The sequence below is a fragment of the Sorex araneus genome, chromosome 1 (genome assembly GCF_027595985.1).
Source record: "Sorex araneus isolate mSorAra2 chromosome 1, mSorAra2.pri, whole genome shotgun sequence".
In the NCBI taxonomy this organism is placed as follows: Eukaryota; Metazoa; Chordata; class Mammalia; order Eulipotyphla; family Soricidae; genus Sorex; species Sorex araneus.
Window position 1 is genome coordinate 425,175,862 of NC_073302.1, and position 23,759 is coordinate 425,199,620.

Here is a 23,759-nt window from a genome sequence, read left to right on the forward strand (position 1 = left end):
GGGTGGGGGGCTGGGGATGGGGGGAGGGGGGAGGTATACCGTGATTCTTGGTGGTGGAATATGTGCACTGGTGAAGGGATGGGTGTTTGAGCATTGTATAACTGAGACTTAAACCTGAAAGCTTTGTAACTTTCCACATGGTGATTAAATAAAAGAACAAGATAAAAATAATAAAAAAGTGGACATTAAAAAATAAAGAAATAAAGAGTTTCTGAAAGGGGATACAATCATAGATATAACTACAGATACACACAGATGCCCCTAACTACAACACAGAACACAAATCTAGAAGTATAAAATATGGTTGTCCAGATGGAGTGCATATATGTTCAGAATTTGTAATGTAAGTTAGAAAAGACTTCATATATTGGATGGCTAGGTAAAAATAAATTTGGTTACTTACAGTGAAGGGCTATATAGTAAAAGACAATCTGAAAATTTAATGTTTGAGCTTATGGATAATATGAAATAAAATTAGTTTAAGAACACTTCACAAATCTTTGTTAATAGCTATCAGAGTTTTCTTTAAGAAATTATTTTATATCAAGTTTAAAATCAATCTTTCTAGAATTCAAATTTCATGGGGGCAGGTACATTGAATGTAATAGATGTTGTTAGCATTGAGCAATGTGAAAGTTTTAAATAAAAATTGGTGCTTAGTTAAAAAGTTATAGTGTGGAAAAAGTGTGCAGAAATTTGGAAATCAATCTGGAGAAAAAAAGTCCAGGAACATAACTTAATTTCACAACAAAAGCAGAATTTTAAAGATGGGATTTGATATTGGAAATGGGAAAGTAAAAGATGAATTTAGTAAATATTTCAAGTGAGTAATAGAATTTGTTCCCAGTGCAAATGTATCAATGTAAAAGATGCAAACATTCTTGTCTTAACTTCCCTGCATCTGTAAAATTCCTTTCTTAAGAGAAAATGGAAGGATGTTTAAAAATAGAGTTCCATCTGTATTTTGATGCAGAAGATATGTTTAATAAAATGCATATTTTTCAGATGTGATATATTTGAGATTTGATTTCTTAGTTTCACAATTTTGGTTTTGGATGACTTTCAAATTTTGATTTTGGATTATTTAATTTAACATTTCTGGGTCGAGAACTCAACATGAGGAATGACTTGGCACCATAACTGCACAGGAGGAAGAGAGCAACGTGGGACGCCTTCAAGAGCATCCAAGAAGTGGTTAAGAGGACAAAGAACCTCCAGCTCCAGGCACATCTTTTCAACTCCACCATTCTTTCTACACTAACATAAGCCTCAGAGACCTGGGCCCTATGAAAACAGGATGAGAACGCTATTTGGCTATCCCAAAGAGGAATCAAAAGAGCTATGCTAGGAGTATCAAGTCTCACTCAAGTGAGAGAAGGAATCGGGAGTTCCGACCTCCATCGACAGTCAAGAATAAGGGATGCTGTCTCATTTGCCAAGGCATCAAAGGATAGGCTGGACACATAATGTATTCAGAAACGACCTCTGGACTAGAGCTGTAACTGATTAGATTCCTCAGGATGTCGAAAGACCACGTGGCCGCCCACCTATGAGATGGTCAAACTTCTTCGTCAAAACCCTTAATGATGAATGGGACTGGAGTGATAGCGCAGTGGGTAAGGCATTTGCCTTGCATGTGGCCAACCCGGGTTCAGTTCCCAGCATCCCATATGGTCCCCTGAGCACTACCAGGGGTAATTCCTGAGTGCAGATCCAGGAGTGACCCTTGTGAATTGCCAGGTGTGACCCTAAAGCAAAAAAAAAAAAACCCTTAATAAACAGTTTGAGGCTCTTCATGTTCCTAGAGCAAGCAGATACCATTGGGCTACACTAGCATGTGACAGGGACAAATGGATTCGTTATTGGTGCCTGCTCGAGCAAATCAACGGGATGACAAATGATACAAGTGACACAACATTTTTGTACATATGATATAATGGGAACTAAGAAAGCAATTTGGAGAGTGTGAGTGCAGCTTTTTCAGCAGAACCCACACAAATCATGAATGTTTCAAGGCAATGGGGCCAGAAAGGCCAAAATCATAGACCAGATTAAGAAGGAAAAGTAAGAGAGAAGGAAAAGAAGCTAAAGAGATTCAAAACAAGGTGGTTTCCAGAGCATAGAGGAACAGAAAGTAAGAAAGGGAGGGCATCACTAGCAATCATAAAAGTATTCATGTTATATATTAAATATATACTATAAGTGAGGTAGATTTCAGGATTAACTTTTTGCAGGTGTATGTTGTAAGGATCAACTATCAACTCCCTCTTCTTATTATTTATCTTGCCAGTTTCTACCCATATTTTTCTTTGTTATTACGAATTTAATTATTTATTTTATGATTGTCATTTCTTAATAATAAGTAGGTAATATAACCAAATGGTCAATGAATCACAGTTTTATTAGTCTTTTTAGCTTGGGAATAATGTCTTGTTGAAGAAAGGGCAGCACTAGAGTGATAATTTGCCTGGTAATATACACACTTTGTGGTTTTACGACAGGATCACAATCTACCAATATTATTTTCCATTCAATTTGATTTGTATGGATGGAGAGTTTAGAGAAAGAACTGCCAGGAGAAATATATGACATTTAATTTTTCCGTGGAACATCAAATTTTTTCCAGTAACATATGTAGAGATGTGTGTATGAAATTTGTGTGTCTGTATACAACAGAGAGTTGCTATACAGACTGTGTTCTATAGAATTTGAACAAATAGAAAGCATAAGACACTATTTTCCTTGGTATTTTTCTGAGATACACTTGAATGAACAAATAACTCAGTGAGTCTAAAATTTGATGAAAGCATTCAACTGATTATAAACATTTATACTGAAAAAAAATTTCCCCCAAATTAGAATAACCTTAAGTCAACCTTAAATAAAAAACAAAACCTACAATTAGGCAAGCAGGCTTTGATTGGTTCAAAACTATTCTCTGTTAATAAGATTCAGAACACTGCTCAAAATGCAGTAACTTGCAAACTGCCTTCTGGACTCAATACACGGTGTTTTAAAAAATATTTTTAAAGAGAAACAATGATGTCATGGAAAATTGGCCATTCAGATTTTCTACACAGGTGCTCAAAGTTACACAAGAATGATATATAAGGAGAAAAAAACTAAATAAACTAGGTCACCACCAAGACAAGTTGAAAGTCAAGAGTATCCTAAAATTTACCCAAGCCTACAGAATATAAAAATCCCTATAAAATATGAATTTATGCAATACAAACAGTGATTATATATTTGAATGGAAATCCAAATCATTTAGCAATGATTTGAATTTCATTTTTTTAAGAGTTTGCCTTCTTACATCAGCTATCAATATTCATTTTAATATTAGTAGATATCTTGTATTCAGGGCTTACTACTGGCTCTGCAATACTCTTTTGATTTTTGTTTGTTTTTGTACCAAACCTGGTGGTGCTCAGGGCATACTACTGAATCTGCACTCAGATTCAGATTCCTGGGAAGGCTCAAGGAGCAAAATGAAGAGCCAGGGATTGAACCCAGGGTAATTGCATGCAAAAAAAGTACCCTATTCACTGACTATCCCTCTGACCCCTCTTCTGTATTTTTTATCTTTGCTTTTATGCATGCAAACTAATTTCTAACCAACTACACTATTCTAGGCCCAAATAGCCTTCTCCATATTTGATTACACTCAGTCATCAGCAATTAAAAAGAATCATTTTACCTAATCCAAAGAGAAAAACAATGAGCTCTTCTTGAAGTTTGATTACATAGAATGCTTCACAATATTCAAAATTACATACACACAACCTATACACAACAAAGCACCTCACCTCCTACTCTTCCTCTGTTCCCCATCTAATTTCATTGAGTCTCCTTTACCCATTTCTCTGCCAACATGATAAGCCCCCAATACTTCCTGCCTAATTTCTTCCTTACACTAGCTATTGTTATTTTTCTCATCCTTGCAAACCAAACTCATCTGTCTCACCACTGACAGATAAATCTCACCAAAAAAGGTAAACTATATTGACAAAGTAGCCAATAGCACAGCGGTAGGGTGTTCGCCTTGCACGTGGCCAAGCTGTGTTCAATTCCTCTGCCCCTCTTGGAGAGCCCAGCAAGCTACCAAGAGTATCTCGCCCACACAGCAGAGCCTGGCAAGCTACCTGTGGTATATTCGATAAGCCAAAAACAGTGCCAATAAGTCTCACAATGAGAGATGTTACTGGTGCCCGCTCGAACAAATCAATGAGCAACGGGATGACAGTGACAATGACAGTGACCCACCATGTGCTTTAAGATCCACAGGAACTTAGCCCCCACTCACATACCATGCAAATTGCTTTTAACAAAAGTGCAACCAAGACTTGTGATCACTCAGGGTTTCCTATGACTATACCATATGTAGAACTGTTCTTCAAACACAGGTTTCACACTTAAAGTGAGCTTACTTTTGTGTTTCTCTCCACCCTTCATAACGTTTTAGACTCTTTTCTCATTCAGAGAGACTTCCTTGATTTTTCAAAAGGGCATTTTAACTTTTGCCAGTCCTAAAACTTCCTAGGAGAAATTTCCCCTTGATATGACCAGAAAATTTTATGTGTTTGAATCAGCTCCTGCTTGACCCTGGACAACGAGATAGTTGATTTGCTCATCTTTTATTTTCCCTAAATACCAAATGGAAATTCCTGCATATAACAATATTCTTAATAAAGTGCAGTCACCATATCCTTAAAGTCTGACTTGAAAATATTTTAGAATTATTTTAGCAATTTCCTAATGAAGAGGGAATCAATAACTTATGTATGACAAACTGAGTCACTTAAAATTTATTTGTAAGTGAATTTACATAAAAATGTTTTTGTAAAATACATACTGTATATCAACATTTTCTAATACAATGTTAGGAAATAGGATATAGGAGTGTTATTCCTTTTGTCTTAATAATGGTATTTTGGAAACTTATAATTAAAATTTTCTATGTGCATTGATTCCTATTGCTATGATATACTTATTAAGAGAAGTGAAATCTAAGTGTATATAATATTAAAATCCTCCATCATTCATACCCCCATGATATTCTATAGAATGCTTTAAAGGTATTTTTTTTAGTGTTTGCTATTGTTTAAATAATGTACTTATATCTCACTATCAATTTTAGATGGTATCTGTTGACTATTCAGTAAAATGGTGAGTAAATCAGTCTATACAATTCCCTTCTCTACTACTCCTCTGTTGTAACTTCCCAATTTTAAAAATTAAATTTGTTTTTAATTTAACAGGGTCTATAATATTTGCATTAACTTTTAATAGACAAGTTAATATTTTTGTTTTCTTTATAAATTCTTCTAATAATGTAAGACAAATGCCTAAAGCAATTGTTACTTTATGACCACAAAAGTACTCCCTCATATTCATTTAAGTGTTATAACTGGACACTCAGAGAAGGAATGGACAAAATTATTAAAATTTCACATTGAATTGCTTTTTAAAGGGTAATTAGACACTAGACTCATATCTATCTTCTTATAATTTCTATTAAAAATTTTAACCTCCATCATAAGCAACTTAATTATTATTCATATCATATCAGATATGCTATTTTATATTATTGAACTCATTTATAGTAATTCATACATAAAATATGCAGGCATGCAATATTCTGAGTCAGACATTTTTAGCCTCATAATGATAGTTTTGCCACGTATACAAATTTAAGTTTAAAATGCTTTTCTCTCAGAAAGTGGAGTCCATTGTCTTCTATAATGCAAAGAGACAAATGAGGTCTGATTTTCATTTTTTTAAAGTAGAATTTTTCCATTCTAATATCTCTTAGAATTTTCTCTATGTGAAATTTTACTATGATAGGAAGCCCTGACTATTTTAAGAATTGCTTTTCTTTGATATGTGAAATATTCTTCTGCGTTTTAAAATTTATTTCATTTCAGGGCTGGAGCAATAGTAAAGTGGGTAGAGCATTTGCCTTGCACGTGGCCGATCCAGGTTTGATTCCCTGCATCCCATATGGTGCTCTGAGCACCGCCAGGGGTGATTCCTGAGTGCAGAGCCAGGAGTAAACTCTGTGCATTGCATTTCAATTATATGTATATCCTCTTTTCATGTAAGCGAGAACTAGAAGGAGAATTAAGGGGCCTGACAGGATGAGCTACTCCCGAAATGCAGCTTTAAAATAATTTTCCTGATGGCCACTGCACAATGTTTTCATATGGTATTTATACTGAAAAAGTTTGGAAACTAAGATTCCTTAGGGTAAGAACTATTTATAACTCTTGGGTTTGATGTTTCTTTTCTAACATTGTTACAAATCGAATCTGTTCGACTTTTATTTTTTATGATTTTCTAAATAGTTTTGCTTAATATTGACTTGAAAATGTAATGACGTCCAATTTTTTCTCAATTTCTCTATCCACTCTCCCACCCCATATGTTAAACCATAAACCAGACAGTCTCATTTAAAATGTTTCTTTCAATAAAGCAAATAAATATGCTTTGCATTATTTTTAAGTATAGCATTTATAGTAATATTTGGCTAAATATCTTGATACGCTCTATATAAGGACACAATAAATGTATTTGTTGCAGTATGACATGTGAAACTATGTTTAAGCATTTCATTTTTAACTTCCCAATATGAAAAATACATATATAGTTATGGCCAAAAGGTACAGTTTACTTGCAATCTGCTTCTTCTGGCAGCCTGTATGTGCCGTGAGGAAAAAGTACCTACTGCACCAAAGAAAATGCAATTTAAAGTTACATTAGTAAATTAGCCATTGTATTCTCTACTACCAACAATTTGCAGTTCCATTAAGGCTCTATTTAAGAAAAAAATCCCTATTTGTATGGTGCTCTAAATATTTGGAAGCAGAATCATGGTCACCAAGACTCGGAAAATACTCACATCGTAGTCTTAATCAAATCTAGTATTTTCACATTTTCAATCACATTATACAAGCAAAAACCATTTTGATGCGATGTGTTAGCCTAGGACTAAGTTCCCAGGCAGAGTATCTAATTGTCTAGTTGATTAAGTTATCGTAATTTGAGCATTGAAAATTCAAACCCTTAGCAAACACTATTTCACTGGGAAATAAATGAATGTGCAAATATTACAATTTGACTAAAAACAAAATGTTAAATTAAGTAGCCTTAGGTCCACAGCTTCTTCAGAGACCGCTACAGTAGAACTGTGGAAACTAAGAAAGGTTCATCAGTAAATATTTCTTTGTTCTGTCAAATAAGATCTAGATTTCCCTGAAGAATTGCTCTTAATGCGTCAAGTGATAATTTTCCGCAGCAGTAATACATAGTACAATTGGAAAATAAAAATAACAAGTCTGACTGTGACAACTAGGAGGGCTACATAATAGGTTTGCCTCCATTGCACCTAAACCTCATGATTTTCTTGTTGTCTTCTGTAAATTCACAAGCACATCACTTTAGCTGAATAGATACAAATATAAGCAGACTTCTGTTGTCATGCTTTGTCTTTATCCTTTCGTAAGTTAATTTCATCCTCCCAGAGTTGATGACCACAGTTTGATGTGATCATCCCCAGATATAATCTACCATAATTAACCTGGAGCATCAGGAAGTCTTCAGAAGGACCAGCTTTAAAGGACTCAAAGCTGATAGGAGAAGGAAATGCCTTAAAACCCGCACTTACAAACACACACTAGATACTGAGGATCCTTTTGCTTCTTTCTTTTCTAGGGAAGTGGAGACACAGGTATAGCTGGAGAACTATCTCTAGTCTGATATAGCCTGAACATTTCTTTATTATTGTCCATGCTATATCAACACTCTTACCCCAGTTTTTCTCTCTTCTCTTCTGGGCTATCCCTGAAAGCAGACATTTTGTTTTTATTTCCAGAAATACTCTTCACACTGAATAAAGTCAATTAATTGAAAAATTAATATAAATATTTTAGTGATGGCTATCTGATTTCTTCCCATTCGCACCACCCCCACCCTGCTAAATAGATAAAGACAATTATATATTAATTCTTCTCTTTCTCCTAATCTTACGGATGCAGTCTTTCTTTTCACTTTTTCGGATCTATCTGATCTACACCCTTGGGCAAATGAAGATACAGTTGAGATACTGCACAAAAAAGGGTCTAGATTGCTGGAGAAATTGATGGCAATTACCTTGACAACTGAAAGTCTATCCAGGGCCCAAATTTAAACTAGATACTGAATTGATGGTAATGAGAGATAATAAACAAATAAGATCTTTGTCCTTGTGAAATACAGCCAAACAGCAATAATAACTAACATCTCATGACCTATTAAGTGCTAGATGAGTTCCCCAACTTAGGAAACTCTCAGCAAAACTCCCACTGGATATTTTTCTGCCCTTCTCTAGATGGCTGGAACTAAAATCTGCTCATATATGATAACTGGGCTGGACACAGGCGCCAGGTGATCACCTCACAGATTTTATAAGTGACTTTACATTCTCATTGAGAGTTCTTGTTATTTAGACAGCTAGCCACTTGTATATATTGTCCCAGTGAGTTTAGCAGAGTCATGACCTGACCCCTATGTCTTCTCATTCCAGAGCCCTGTGCTTGATAATTCCACTAGATACCTCTCTACCTCTACACTCCTCTGTCCTGCAATAGGATGATAGAGAAAAAGAATTAGACAGAGAGAAATGACATTGCAATGGCATCTGGATACTCATATTTATTCTTCTTTGATTTGTATATTTTGTATATTTGTATATGCATGTAGTTTAGATAGAAAAAAGGACAACGATAGTAATTTCTCTAGTCTTATTTTCCAAATACTTTGCAGGCATGTTTTCAGAATAAGTGATAGTTTTTACATATCACTGTATCACTGTCATCCTGTTGCTCATTGATTTGCTCAAGCAGGCACCAGTAACAACAAGTCTCACAAAGTGTTTACATATAGAAAATAAATTTTTGGTCCTAGTGTTTAAATAAGAATTTTCTCACCAAAAGTATATTTTCATAGGAATCACAATAAAAATGTTACATAAATTATGACTGCTTAGTCTAATTTAGATCATAAGTAAACACATTGTTGTTCACATTTAGTGCAATTACAATTATGTTACATTAAAATGATTAACGCATGAAGGAACCGTCAGAGGAACCCAGGTATCAGGGACCCGTGGCTGAGATCTCCAAGCCTGCTTGGAATGGGACTGGGCCTCCTCCACCCAGATCTCCTGTTTTCTAGTAGCTTGGCAGTCACACCCACAAACTGCTCCCAGAACCATAATCTCATCAGTGGCCAAGATCCAGAGACTATACAACAAAGCTCCCGGAGGAGAGCAATGCAAAATCTCACACAGCGGAGCCTGGCAAGCTACCCGTGGTGTATTCAATATGCCAAAAGCAGTAACAATAGTGGGCCTCATTTCCCAATTTCTGAACACGACAGGGATGAATGGAGATGTTACTGGTGCCCGCTCGAACAAATTGATGAGCAATGGGACTATGATACAGTGATAATGATTCAATTATATCAACTATATTGCAATGATAAAATTATATCATCAAGGCACTCCATTCATTTATTGAATATGCAATTTTTGATAATGTTAATAATGTCATATTAATGTATCTGTTAAGATACATATTTATTCATATATATGTAGGTATATATAAATCTGCATGCATGTATATTTATATATAATAAAGGATGACATTTGAAGGTGAGAGGAGGAAATAAGGGAAGTAAATAAGGAAAAGAAGCAGTCTAAAATTGCTGCCAGGATTCTGATTAGCTACCAGCTAGATACTGCATTATCTAGCTGAGTATCTAGTAAATGAAGGAATAGAGGTTTAGGGCATATGAGACTTTTAGATTTTAGTTTTCTTTTCTTCTCTATTTTGTGGGTGTTTGTTTTCTTTAAATGTTGTTGTTGGTCCTCCTGAGAGACTGGCAGTGTTATAACTCTTGTCTGATTATCTTGATTATATGAATCCAATTAGAGATGGCAAAATATATACAGAAGAGGTTTCTGTCACTCTAACAGCCCTTAACAATCCCTGATGATCTTTCCCCTATTACATTCATTATACTTTAATTATTTTATCTTTTTGATACAATTATAAGTTCATGTTGTCCTTGTCCATGTCCTGAAGTGTCCACCCTTCTTTCAAATTACTTTTCTATAGAAGGAAACATGAAATTACAGTATGATTTAGTAGAATGCAAGAGTAGATGGAAAGCTAACAAATGATGTCATTAGAAACTATTGAGAAAATTTTTAAAAAGCCATGATTCATCTTGATTTCAAAACCTGGAGAAAAATAAAAAGAACGTGGGAAAATTAAATGGAATTTTATCACAGAATAAAGTCAAACTTCAGAGAGCTATCTGTCTTTCTAAATGTTACAAATGTCCCTTTACAATCCAACTTTACTCAGAGGGCTTCCAAAACATCTGTCTAACTTATTCAACTAATCTTACCTTTAATTCTACTTCCCTTGTAATTCTAGAGAGCCCCAAGGGTTTAAATGAGTTTTCTTCTGTAGACCTTATTTTAAGAAGCACAATTAAATGCATGCTGGAAGAAATTTTATCTTAATGCTATCTTTTCTTCCATGGTATAAATTCTACATCACCGATAATATAGTTAGAGGATGCAGAGTTCTCTGCTTTCTTATCTCAGGTCTGGCTCTTGACATCTTTCTTTGTCCTTGAGCCTTTTCTGCCCTTGAGTCTGACCCCCTCGCTGGTGCTGGCAGGCTTCAGGCAGGTTCGGATGAGAGCCAAACTGAGCTGTACAAGGGAGCCCCAGGAAGCAGATTGACATGGACTCAATAATTAGCACAATGCTGGACACTACTCAATAAAGATCTGCTGAATTAATGGATGTATGGCTGCCTAACATTGCAGAGACTTTAAGTATGGCTAACTGGCTGAGCATTTATCAATGATAATGGGGGACAGACCAGCTCTTTGATTAGCCAAAGTCAATACAAGTTATTCGAAGTGTTCTTTTATAAAAGTTTTGTTCAATTCTAACATCTGTGTCAGTAATTTTAACAGTGTGAAAAAGTAAACATTCATGAGCCTTTTAAGTGCTGTTTTGAATAATGAAACCTTTTTTGAGAGTAGATAGCAAATTTTATTGTGAAAAGTTAGGATGACACATGACTAGATTATATAAAGTGTCTCCATAGCAAAATCTTAGCTACTTACAAAATAATGGATCTTAATGTCGAGTTGGTCTCAATTCAGCAACTTAAAAGCTAAATAATTTAAGGTGTTTACAATATTTTAAAATTTTCCAATTTGGCATTTTTCAAAATTGATTCCTTCACTCTTGTCATATTCAGTCACATAATGAATATAACATTCATCCCAATTAGCATCCCAATTAACATATTTTATGAATAGTCTTATAAGATTTTTTTTTACTTTGATTTTGCAAAGTTAAGGGAATAAAAGGAGGGGCTGAAGAGATAGTATAGTGAGTAGGGCTCTTGCCCTGATCTCTGGCACACCATATCATTCTGAGTTTGGCCAGAAGAGATTTCTGAGCACTACCTGTTGTGGCCACAAAACAATAGCAACAAGAAAAATAAATGGAAAGAAAGAAAAAGAAATTTTGCATAGCCACTTTCAGTATATCTACATATGCCTGGATCTAATCACTTCCATTAGTATTTACATAAACTCCACATATCTAGATGAATGATAGCTTTGTAAGCTCCACACCCTGGCATATTTATATGTCCTTTTCATCTTGAAACTCTATCTTCATCCACCATCTCTGCATTCCGAATAGCAGCTGGCCCTTCACAGAGTTCTTGTTCTGAGAGACTGATTTACTTCTTTGATTAGTAGAATATATATTTGAATGACTATGATGATATCCAATATCTTAATTAGAACCAAAGTTTCATTTATTCCCACACATGAAGTGTTAAAAGCTAACTTAATAGAAAAAAATATTCTTAGCAGCATTTGTATTTGCTACTCCCCTTCAGACCCTTGGTAATCACTATATGAAAAGTAAGGATTTGCTCTAATTTATAAAATGTAAAGCAAGTCAAAGAAAAATAAAAGAAAGTTTGATGTTATTGCTCAAGAGATTTTGTTTGGTAAAATACAAGAAAGCAGAATAAACTACATATAGCCCTCTCCGGATGAAACAATATATTTCAAAAGGCAGTTCTGGTTCAAATACAAATAACACTGAAGTGAATGTTATTAATAATTCATAGAAGGTAGACATTTACAAACTTTGAAACCATTTGTGTGTGTGTGTGTATGCCCGGACTGTTCTAACTCACCATATCAGAACAGACTGCATAGACAATGAGACATTTATTTTCCAATTCACACATTATTTTCTAAGTCAAATTTATAAGTTTGGAGTGTTTTTTATTTGCTTAGGCTTGTCTTTCTTTTTTCACTATTTTAATAAACTTTTATTATGAGTTAGGTAATGTAGCTACAATACAGCTATTATTTATGGTTTTGATATACAAAGTTATGGCACCAACAACTACCCAAGTGCCAAAGGCCCTCCACCACTCATGCAAATAAACTCCCCCATGTATATGTCAATAAAATTTTTCTAATTATTATGTTTAGAATAAACTGTCCTGTGTTATTTTGATGCCATGTGTTTAGTCTGATAAAAATTATTCAAAGACTTCCAGTCATTTAAAACATTCTGAAATCCATAACAAGCTTTAGACATTCAATAGCAAGTTTGCTAAAGCAGATTTTTGTGTGTGTCCAAACATGATTGTAGGCTAAATTGATATAGTAAGGGATGAGTGGTCACAGTAAAAGTTCTCTGCACCTTTGTTGAATGATTTTATTTCTGAATTACTTGGAAATTTTGGAGTCATGGAAGGACCTCCCTTGGTATGGCTGTGCCTAAGGAAACTAAATAAATTGTATTTATTTATTGGAAAATAAACTTTATTTATTTATTGCCCCTAGAATGCTTTATTTATTTTGTTAAGATTTCATTGATAAGGAGATCCTTCATCAAGTACAGTAAAATTGAACGGCTGTCTAATAGAGAGCATGTGTCTTAATATTTTGTAATTTGGGTCTTTCCATTATACTACCCAAACCTTGGAATTACTGGTTCACCAGTACCTATTGTTTTTCTATATACATACAAATATAACTAAATATGTCCCATTTGCAGCATACTTCCTTCTGCATATACTCTCTACTACAGGATTTTATATGAATGAGGCTAAATTAAGATTGGTTACAAAGGAAAAATGGTATAATTATGCTGATCTTAACCTAAAAATTATCAATGACTTTATATAAAAAGTCTCTGCTCTCTTCCTTAATCTCTCACCATCATCCTCTATATATAGAAAAGTGATAAAATTTGGGGTTCAAGAGAAACACTAGGTTGGGTCAGATTGAACTAAGTTATTTCTATTTCTTTCTTTCAGTTGTCAATTTACTGTACACTCTGCTTTAGTTTACTAAAACCATCATAATTATTAAGAAATTGGTTTTTTTCCAGAGTCTCATTTGAACTAGAATAATAATAGGCATCTGTCATGCATTGTGGGTATTTCAGGGATAGCTCACCTTGGTGAATCATTTCTGCCCTTTTGTCTGTCTGCTTTTAATTAACATTTGGAAAAAGAATAGTAATGCCACTAGATAACCCATCTGGGAAGAGAGACCCAGAAAGTGTTGTGAGCTCTGTCGATCTTTAACCTTACCAAAGAAGATACATTCAAATTTATTCTCAAGAAAATCAACCATGGTCAACACATATTTAAAGCAAAGAGACCTTCAGAAAAATATGTTTGTATTCTTCTAACTCAGAATAACATAGATAAGCACATCTGGAAAGAATATAAGGGAACCCCCAGCCCACCAAACAAGATAAGGAAATGTTCCAAAAGAAGAACATAAATGCAGAAAAAGCGTTAGCTAGGAGTTTTCTTGTCACTTACCTTTTCTGCAGACTGGGCTGTACCAAAAAAGATGGGAATGAAAGCTAACCAAATGATGCAGGTGGTGTACATGGTAAATCCAATGGGCTTGGCTTCATTGAAAGTCTCTGGGACACCTCTTGTTTTAATAGCATAAACAGTACAAGTGACCATCAAGAGAATACTGTACCCCAGTGAACAGATGAGGGAGAGATCAGAAATGTCACACTTCAGCACCCCCCTGGCTTTCTCTGGGTCTAGGGTCCGCTGCTCTCCATAGTCAATGATGATGTGCGGGGGATCCACAACAAACCAGACACACACCCCCAGGAGCTGGACGGAAATGAGGCTGAAGGTTATCACCAGCTGGGATGCCGGGCTAATAAACTTGGGGGCGGTGACCGATTTCTTCCCCTGCTCAAATATTCGGTGGATTCGGTTTGTTTTGGTGAGAAGGGCTGCATAGCTGAAACACATGCCAAGTCCCAGGAAGATTCGTCGGAAGGAGCATATGATGGTATCCGGTGCTGCGATCATTAAAAAGGTGATCGAGTAACAGAGAAAGATCCCCGTGAGGAGCACGTAACTAAGTTCGCGTCCGGATGCCCTCACGATGGGGGTGTCATTGTAGCGGACAAAGGTCATGATCACAAACGTGGTGGCTATGATTCCCAATATTGCAATGAACACGGGCACCACAGCCCAGGGCGAGTGCCACTCCAGTTTGATGATGGGGATAAGTTGGCAGCCGGTGCGGTTGATGTTTGGCCTCTGATCCAAAGGGCAGAGCTCACAGGAAAGCTCGTCCACCTGGTAGTTGTAACCTTCACAGCGCTCACAGTGCCAGCAGCAAGGGACTCCCTTCACCGTTTTCTTCCTCTCCCCAGGTTTACAAGGCAGGCTGCAGACAGATGCCGGGTGTGTGTGTTCTCTATTAGCCCACTGCATGTCTTCCACCTGTGGGTATAAAAAATTAATGAGCCTTCCATTTTTGCCCCATTTATAACATCCTAATCCTAGCCACAGGTTCATCATAAATCACCATATGCTGACAGTACAAATACAGTTTACCATAATAAAAGCCCAGTTTCTTTCCCTGGTATCGACTTTATGAAAATGCTAAACGATTGGGTTCAATAAATCATTCACATCGTCAACTTGATGAGTGTCATTAGTTTCCATTTACCATCTCAGCGTTGACCAATTTGACATTTGAAAAAAGATTTATTGGCCCAAACAGATTTAAAGGTAAAAAAAGGAAAAGTCCCAATGCTAAGTATTTTTTTTTCCTTCTAGCGAACCGTAGGTTAAAAAAAAAAAATACCAGCATCCCCGACACACTGACTTTATTCAAGTCTTTCTACCATATTTGTAGAATTTCAAATAGCACTTTCTCAATTTTGAAAAGAAATAGCAAATGAGGTACTTTATTATGACGAAATTCTCTTTTGCTCATGTTGATGACTATATTGCTAGTTTGACTTACACTTAAGATACAAAATATCCATTTCCTCACATCACGTATTTTTACATTGTGTACAAAGATAGTGTAGAATGAAATAGGGGAAACCAGCTGCAGTGTTTTTCACTAAACAAAAGTAATTTTATAAATGGTCTAAGTTAGTAAAATTGGTTTATATGTTTGAGTACTTCAGAGTCTTAAAGTGTTTTTACTGTTTGGGATAAATTCAAGAGACAGTGTTACTAATTTGTAAATATTATTTAATAGAAACACTGTCACTGAGTTCCACCAGGAGTGATCCCTTAGTACAGAGCCAGAAATAAGCCCTGAGCACTGCCTAGTATGGCCCCCAAACAAAACAAAACTTTACTTCCCCCAAAAACTCAATATCTATTTGATTATAAATGATAATATTACATTCATCTTATAGCATATACATTATTAGAATATGAGTAGTACAAAACTGGAAACTATGCGTCATAGGAAACCAAGAGTGAAAACTATTTTTTATTATGAAAAGTAGGTACCCCAAAGTAAATTGTATGCAGAAGTGATTCTGTTTAGAGATGTGAACAAGTCATGATCAATACGCTTTCCTCAAGTATTTGTCAAATTCATGAGAAATAAGAGGTACTGTAGGCATGATTGATAGTGAATTACAGCAATGGAAAAATCACCAAATGTCAGTCCATGACTTCTAAACTGACACAACTTGTGCAACACACAACATATATGTAGTCAGTGACCAGACATAGAGAAACTGAAACTGCCAATAGCCCCTAGGAGTTCCTTAGGGAAACCTGTGTATGCCAATTAAGACTTTCTAAGAATCCCTAATCATACAGCATGCCGCCCTTACACTACCATCCAAGCCAGAAAAAAAAAATGGCCTCAAATTAGAACCCTGGGCTTTAAAACACTGTTCAGCTGTTCTCCTTTACAGACTGTAATGTCACTTTCTAAAAGCCCTTTGTTTCTCTGCTGTTTCGTGTGTCTCACTCTTTCTTCAAGGTATCAATAATCCGGAATGAAGTCCCCACTCTCAGATCCCACCATCGGCAACAGAAAGGCATCACAGCTGAGGATGGCCAAACAGAGGCCAAACAGAATGTACTGGGATCTGGAAATAAAGGGTTGTTCAGAGAGGTGCAGAAAAAGGAGTTAAAGAAACACTTAAATTATATACCAAGTGATTTTTGTCCAAGATGTGCTCTATTAATAACAACAACAAAAAAGAATTATCAGAGTCTGTAGCAGGGACTCCAAGATGGCTCCGAGGGTCTTACCTTCTGGAATATATATATTGACATAATTATCTTCCACTTGGATATAATGCAGGAGCAGGAGTGACAGTATAGCATGTAACACTTTTGCCTTGCTCACAGTCACCCAGATTCAATTCCTATCACCCCACAAGGTCCCCTGAGTCCCTCAGGAGTGATCCATGAGCATAGAAGTAGGAGGAAGTCCTGAGCACAGCAAGATGTGGTCTGAAACAAACTCTGTCTCTATATGTGTATGTTTAAATAGTAATTTCTTAATATTAATATTTTGAGAACTTTCAATCAGTGTGGTGGAAACAAACTGGACTTCTTGCCAACAATTCTGCCACCAAAAATGAGAGAGTTACCAAGAAAGAGTATTGTCTGGCTCTAGTGAAGCCTTAGCTGACTATAGCCCCAGCTGACAAATTGAAACCTCTTGGACATCCCTGAGCCTTAATGACCCAGTTATGCTGTTCCTGAATTTCTTATGTATGTATGGAAACAGTGAGATAACAGATATTTATTGTCTGAAGCTGTTACATTGTGTATTCAGTTATTAGGTAGTAATAGAAAAGCAAAACAACTCAAATTGAGCTTAATTCCCTCTGTGGCAACCTCCTGAAACAGCTATTGGAAAGCTGTACCCTGTGACAGCAACCATCTGCCAATAAATTAATAAAAAAAAGCAAATAAATACTCTAGGTGCATAGTAGCAACAGTATGTTTTCATCTCTTAAATTCATTCTGTTTGGGTGGTCATACATAAAAATGCTCAGAGCTTACTCTGGGCTCTGTACTCAGGGAGTCCCAGCAGTGCTCTAGAAGCATCACGTGATGCTGGGAATCAAGTAGGGGATTAAGCTGGGGTCATCTGCATGCCAGACAAACACCTTAACCACTATATTAGCTCTCCATCTCCCTTTCCGTCACTTTTAAGACTGTCTTTCTTTGGGAACCAGATGACAAAGATTATTCTCATGAATAGACATGTTACTTAAGGACGCTTTCATTGTTGAATATCAGATAAATAGTTGAGGACAGAAACTATAGTCCACATGCTGGATAACTGCAGAGGACTGACAAATATCCCCCCGGTGTAGCAGAGAATTAGCTCATGTTTAACTGTAAACATCCTCCCTTGGGAAAATAAATGCTAGTAATTGAGTCATAAGAGCACTCAAGACTAATAGACCTCCTGGTCTACTCATCATAAAGGAAAAGCAATGTATCACCATTCTGCTAATTTTCTATCAGGCTTTAATGCTTTACAAAAGGTATTTCATTTACTTGTGGGATCCTTTTATGAAAGACAGCAAAATTTAAATTGGAAGCATGTAGAGGCTTTTCTCAAAAATATTGAGAAAAATGAAAAGCTCTACTGAGTGGCTAAAGTATTGATTTTATACTCTAATGTACTTTTATAAGATAATAAAATACTTTTTGTGAAAGTTATACTTCAAAACTGATTATTATAAAACCAAAATTGCATTTTATTTGGGATGTCTATAAATTTATAAGGTAACTGCAAAAGAAAAAAATTCCCAAACCATTAAACTTTGCAACTGATAGGGAACTTAAAGTTCACCTTGATGACCATCCACATGTCTAATCTAATTCTTTCATTCTCAATGTATGTCATTCTCCAAGAGGCCATAAATTTGTTAATGAAGAAATATATCTATACCAGATATGCCTTATTATCTGGCATATTTAATTTGTAACATAATCATACCTCTCGGAGAGCTTGTCAAGCTACTGAGAGTATCCCACCCGCACTGAAGAGCCTGGAAAGCTCCCTGTGGCATATTTGATATGTTCAAAACAGTAACAATAACAGTCTCATTCCCCTGACCCTGAAAAGAGCCTCCAATTGTTGGGAAAGAGCAGTAAGGAGAGGCTGCTAAAATCTCAGGCTGGGACAAATGGAGACGTTACTGGCATCCTCTTGAGGAAATCGATGAACAACAGGATAACAGTGATACAGTGATGGACAATTTACCGAGGGTTATTTTTATAAATACTTTATAGGAGCATTGTTGGGGTCAAAGAGATAATACAGGAGTGAAGTGTTGGCCTTGGCACCTTAAACCATGCCACCAGCCCTGGTTTAATCTCTGATGCCACATGTGGCTCCCTCAGCATGTAAATAAACAAAGCAAGCATCATTCTTATGGAATAATTTTATTCTCTATTTGCAATAACTCTTAAAAATAGGTGTATAAGAATGTTTTTCAGAACTTCTGCTTGCACCCCCTACCCTTCCAGTTGAAATTAACCTCTCAGTTGACATCTCTGAGGCCTTTTTGGAAGTGGAGGCAGATTTTATTTCCTCCCTCTATGTCCCAGCAGCCTCTAAACCTTACCCCCACCATAATAATGTGGCCAATCTGTCTACATCTCCTGAACTGCATGACAGCTCTGCTCAACAGGTCTCACACAGCTCACAGCTATACTCCCTGTCACTGAACAAAGACAGGCAGGGAAGGGAAAGAGCAACTCTCAGACTAATCCCTCAGAGACATCCAGGGAAGCTAACTACAAAGATTTACCCTCAGCATAGCAGGGGCACAAAAAACTCAGTGAAGACATGGAATAGCCCACCATGTTCCATGAGCAAACACAATAAACGGAAGACTTAAACTGTAACAACAAGCTCTGTAAATTTCGAGAATGACTTTGGTTACATCATGCTGAGGAAGTTTAAAGAGCTCAAAGAAACATTACTACAGATAGCAATGCACAAGATAGCATAAGCAGAAGAGGGAGAGAACTATGATCAGAAGTGATAGAAACGGGGATTGCAGGGGCTGGAGCAATAGCACAGCAGGTAGGGCGTTTGCCTTGCATGCAGCCGACCTGGGTTCATTTTCCAGCATCCCATATGGTTCCCTGAGCAGGGCCAGGAGTAATTCCTAAGAGCAGAGCCAAGAGTAACCCCTGACCATCGCTGGGTTTGACCCGAAAAGCAAAAAAAAAAAAAAAAAGAAAGAAAGAAAGAAAGAAAGAAAGAAAGAAAGAAAGAAAGAAAGAAAGAAAAGAAAGAAAGAAAGAAAGAAAGAAAGAAAGAAAGAAAGAAAGAAAGAAAGAAAGAAAGAAAGAAAGAAAGAAAGAAAGAAAGAAAGAAAGAAAGAAAGAAAGAAAGAAAGAAAGAAAGAAATGGGGATTGCAGAGAAAGTATAGTGGTTAGGGTACTTGCTTTGCATGAGGCCAACCAGGATTCAATTAAGCAGCACTTATGACTCTATGAGTACTCGTGAGTGCACAGCCAAGTGTCAGGACTAAGCACCACCAGGTGTGGACCAAAATCAAGGGGAAGAAATAACAAAAATGAAGAATGTGGTAGGTGATATTAAAAAACTCAATAAAAGGTCTAAACACCAGGAAAACAGCAAATGAGGTAAAGCTTGCGGAGCTCCAAGATGACATACAAGAAACCTCTAGCAAACAAGAGATAGAAGAAAATTCTGGAAAATAAATGGACAGTGCACCATGAACTATGGGGTGAAGTCAAGAGGAACAACATAAGAATCATCAGTGCCCCTGAAGAACAATAAGGCAAGTTCAATAAAAAAACAGTAAAGGAATCATATGTAAGAAGAATTTCCCGGAGTTGAAGACTACAGGCATATCTAAGAGGGCTGAAATGACCAGGTGAAAACTGGTACAAATAGAAAAACTCTAAGATACATTTCACTCAGATTGACAAAAACCAAAGACAAAGATAGAATATTAAAAACATCAAGTTCTAAACAAGAAACTCTCATACAAACAAAGGCCCATATGAGTCACAGGAGATCTATCAAATGAAATGACAAGTCAGAAGAGAATGGCAGGATATAGGAAGAAAATTAATGAAATAAACATCACCTAGAATCCAGCTAGGTTACTATTCAGAGCTAAAGGGACACTCAAAAGCTTAGGAAAACATAACCTTGAAGCCAGGATTGCAAGAAGTGTTAAAGGAGCTTCTTTAGAAGATGAAAAAAACTTCTCAGCACTTGGCATTGAGTATGGCATTCACTCATACCACTTATTGTTCCTCTCTATTAAATTATGAAAGATTTGCTTACTCACAGATTACTAAGAGGTTTTAAACAATTTCAATAATGAATTGACATTTCATTTACATTGAATGTTCTATATCTATGTCTGACCAGATGTTATTTTTAACATCCATAAGATTTTTATTTCCATCTTTTACATATTCTTGCAGATACTTAAACGTAATATTTTTCTAAAATAAAAATAATATTCCCTTTCATTGGATGAAACACACTTTAAAACTTTTGTAGACTTACTCTAATTTTTTCTCTTATAAAGCTCTTCATTGCCTTTATTCGTGGTAAATTTACATGTGTAGAATCTAAATATTTCATGTAAAATTTAAAAGGTGTTAGAACAGAATTATTCGTGATGTTAATTATTTTATTTATATACCTGCAATTTATGGCTGGAGCGATAGCACAGTGGTAGGGTGTTCGCCTTTCACATGGTTGACCTGTGTTCGATTCCTCAGCCCCTCTCGGAGAGCATGGCAAGCTACCGAGAGTATTGCGCCTGCACCGCAGAGCCTGGCAAGCTACCCGTGGCGTATTGGATATGCCAAAACAGTAACAATAAGTCTCACAATGAGAGATGTTACTGGTGCCCGCTCGAGCAAAATCGATGAGCAACGGGATGACAGTGACAGTGACCAGTAATTTAAGAAAAGTAAATTTTGCACAACAAAAAAAGAATGTTTCTTGTCTTCAAGCACTTCCCTCAGTGTTCCTTTAGCACAAAGTCATGAGTAAGTTCCAAGCACTGCTGGATACAATCCCCAGACAAAATATCAACACAAAACAAGAATCAAGAACATTCCCCAGTGAACACTCCACTATTATTAAAGAGAATCCCGTTGATATTGAATTTCTCGAGTGGTCTCAGTAACCTCTCCATTCATCCTATCCCTGAGATTTTAGAAGCCTCTCTCTACTCTCTCCACTATTTATTAAACAGTTTTATTACTTATTATAAAATTACCACATTATACAATGCTTATAATACAGCTTTGCCAACATTTTAAGTATATCAATGTGATTACTATACATCAAGAAAGTTTAAAATAGAATACTTAAAAACAGGGACTGGAGTAATAGCACAGGAGGTAGGGCGTTTGCTTTGCACACGGCCGACCCGGGTTCAATTCCCAGCATCCCATATGGTCCCCTGAGCATGTCCAAGGGTAATTCCTGAGTGCAGAGCCAGGAGTAATGCCTGTGCATTGCTGGGTGTGACCAAAAAAGAAAATAGAAAAAGAAAAAGAATACTTAAGAATAGATATCATGACATATCATTATATCATTCTTAATGTTTCACTATAAACCAGGATAACATTTTAATTAACATTTATAGGTATTAATAATCATTTGTAACTGTTTTTCTACCCAGTATTTAAAATCAACTCTTCTATGCAAACATTTCCAGTGAAACTGGTCATTTTTAAACAAGGTTCACTATACTACTAGTGTCACTTTGAAGCACAGGGCCATAAAGAACTCTTGAGCATTTTTAGATGTGACTGAAAAACCAAAACTAGTATCAAATAAGAATAAAAATGATTTACTCATTAGTTTACAGATAATCAATAAGTTTAACAAGTCCACTTAGTATGCAGATTTAAAATGCTGAAATCAGACATATTTTGTAAACCATATGGTTCATATTTTAATAAGCTTATGTTGTATGAAATCTTTGTCTATATTTGTCTCATTATCTGTCTTAAGGCCTAGGGTTTATTTGGAATTCAATATGTATATGTAAAATATATGGCAAACTTATCATTAACCATCCCAAAGTTGAAATGACATTTTACTGATAATTTTTTTGTATGTTTGGCTTTAGAGAATAGGTTGACTAGCCAATCTAGTCTTTTCCAAGTCCACGTGGTCAGTAGATTATTTCATGTATAGCATTAGAAAAGCTCATTTAAAGAGAGTACACACCAGACTAATATCTTAGAGAGATACAGGTTTGATCCAAAAGTAAATTATTGTGAATGGTTTGTGGACATGACATTAAAAGGCAAGTGGGAACATTACACATCCCTTGATTTAGGACTGAAAGGCAACCCTGGTAAGGAGGTTGGATATCTACCCACAATGAAATACTATAGGCATCAGGGCTGAAGTAACAGTACAGTGATAGGAAACTTGCCTTGCATGCAGCCAACCTAGGTTTCAGCAACCTATGTGGTATCCCCAAGTGTACAAAAAAATGATCCCTGAGCACAGATATAGGAGTAAACCCTGAGCATAGCTAGATGTGGCCCCAAAAGAAAAATAAATGAATATTATAGTATTTTGATATATGATGTGCTCCGAAAGTTATGTCAGCAACAAAAAACCATCCTGTCTGGGGATTTCAATTAGACCTGTTATCTCTAGTTTTCGTTTTCCCACAGGCAAACATAAGGCAAACATAATGTTTTTCCCTCAGTATCAGTTCCTGGTCATTGCTGTGTGTTTCCCATTTTTCACCGCAGCTGAACGCCGAGAAAACCAGCCAGGTGAAAGTCTCCAGGCCCTGATTCTGGGGCTAGAGGAAGAGGCATTTGTGAGTGTGCAAGTTGGGTGCGTGCTGAGGGATGAGTGTTTTCAGGAGTCAAAGCTTTCTGCAGCTTTGTCCCATTTGGAATTTTGGTGGGGTTAACGACAACTAAAATGGACTAGGCTGAGGCTTGTAGATTAGAGGGTGTGACAATCTCATACTGGGAAAAGTTGACCTTTGTATTCTATTGGCTCTGACTGCGCCAAAGCACATTTTTAAACAAAAGGGAGAAGTTGATCTCAGTTGTTGGTGGAACATAAAGTTCAAAATAAGAACATACACAGTACTGAACAATAACAAACCCTTAACACGAAAACAAAGAACCAACAAACAGCAAGGCAGTGGTGGAGGGTCTTCAAGCCCAAAGTAGGAGATAGGTGAGAATAGTGGTAAGGCTCAGGGGCACGAGGTGGACAGTTAGGAAGAGTTTGCAAATACCACAAATTTTAACACAATTGGAACTTCCTAAAAATTGTAAACACTTTTGCACTGATAAGGACCCTAGGTCCCTGGTCAGACTACAAAGCA

The 23,759-nt window shown here is 36.3% G+C and overlaps 1 protein-coding gene across 4 annotated transcripts in view; it reads right to left on the reverse strand.

The window, feature by feature from the left end:
* GRM8 (glutamate metabotropic receptor 8) overlaps positions 1-23,759 on the reverse strand; it is a 949,955-nt gene that overhangs the window by 76,713 nt on the left and 849,483 nt on the right. For all 4 annotated transcript variants that reach the window (XM_055146111.1, XM_055146103.1, XM_004608293.2 and 1 more), the window contains exon 9: positions 13,938-14,873. In XM_055146111.1, the coding sequence (XP_055002086.1) occupies positions 13,938-14,873 (936 nt within the window). The remainder of the gene's footprint in view (positions 1-13,937; positions 14,874-23,759) is intronic.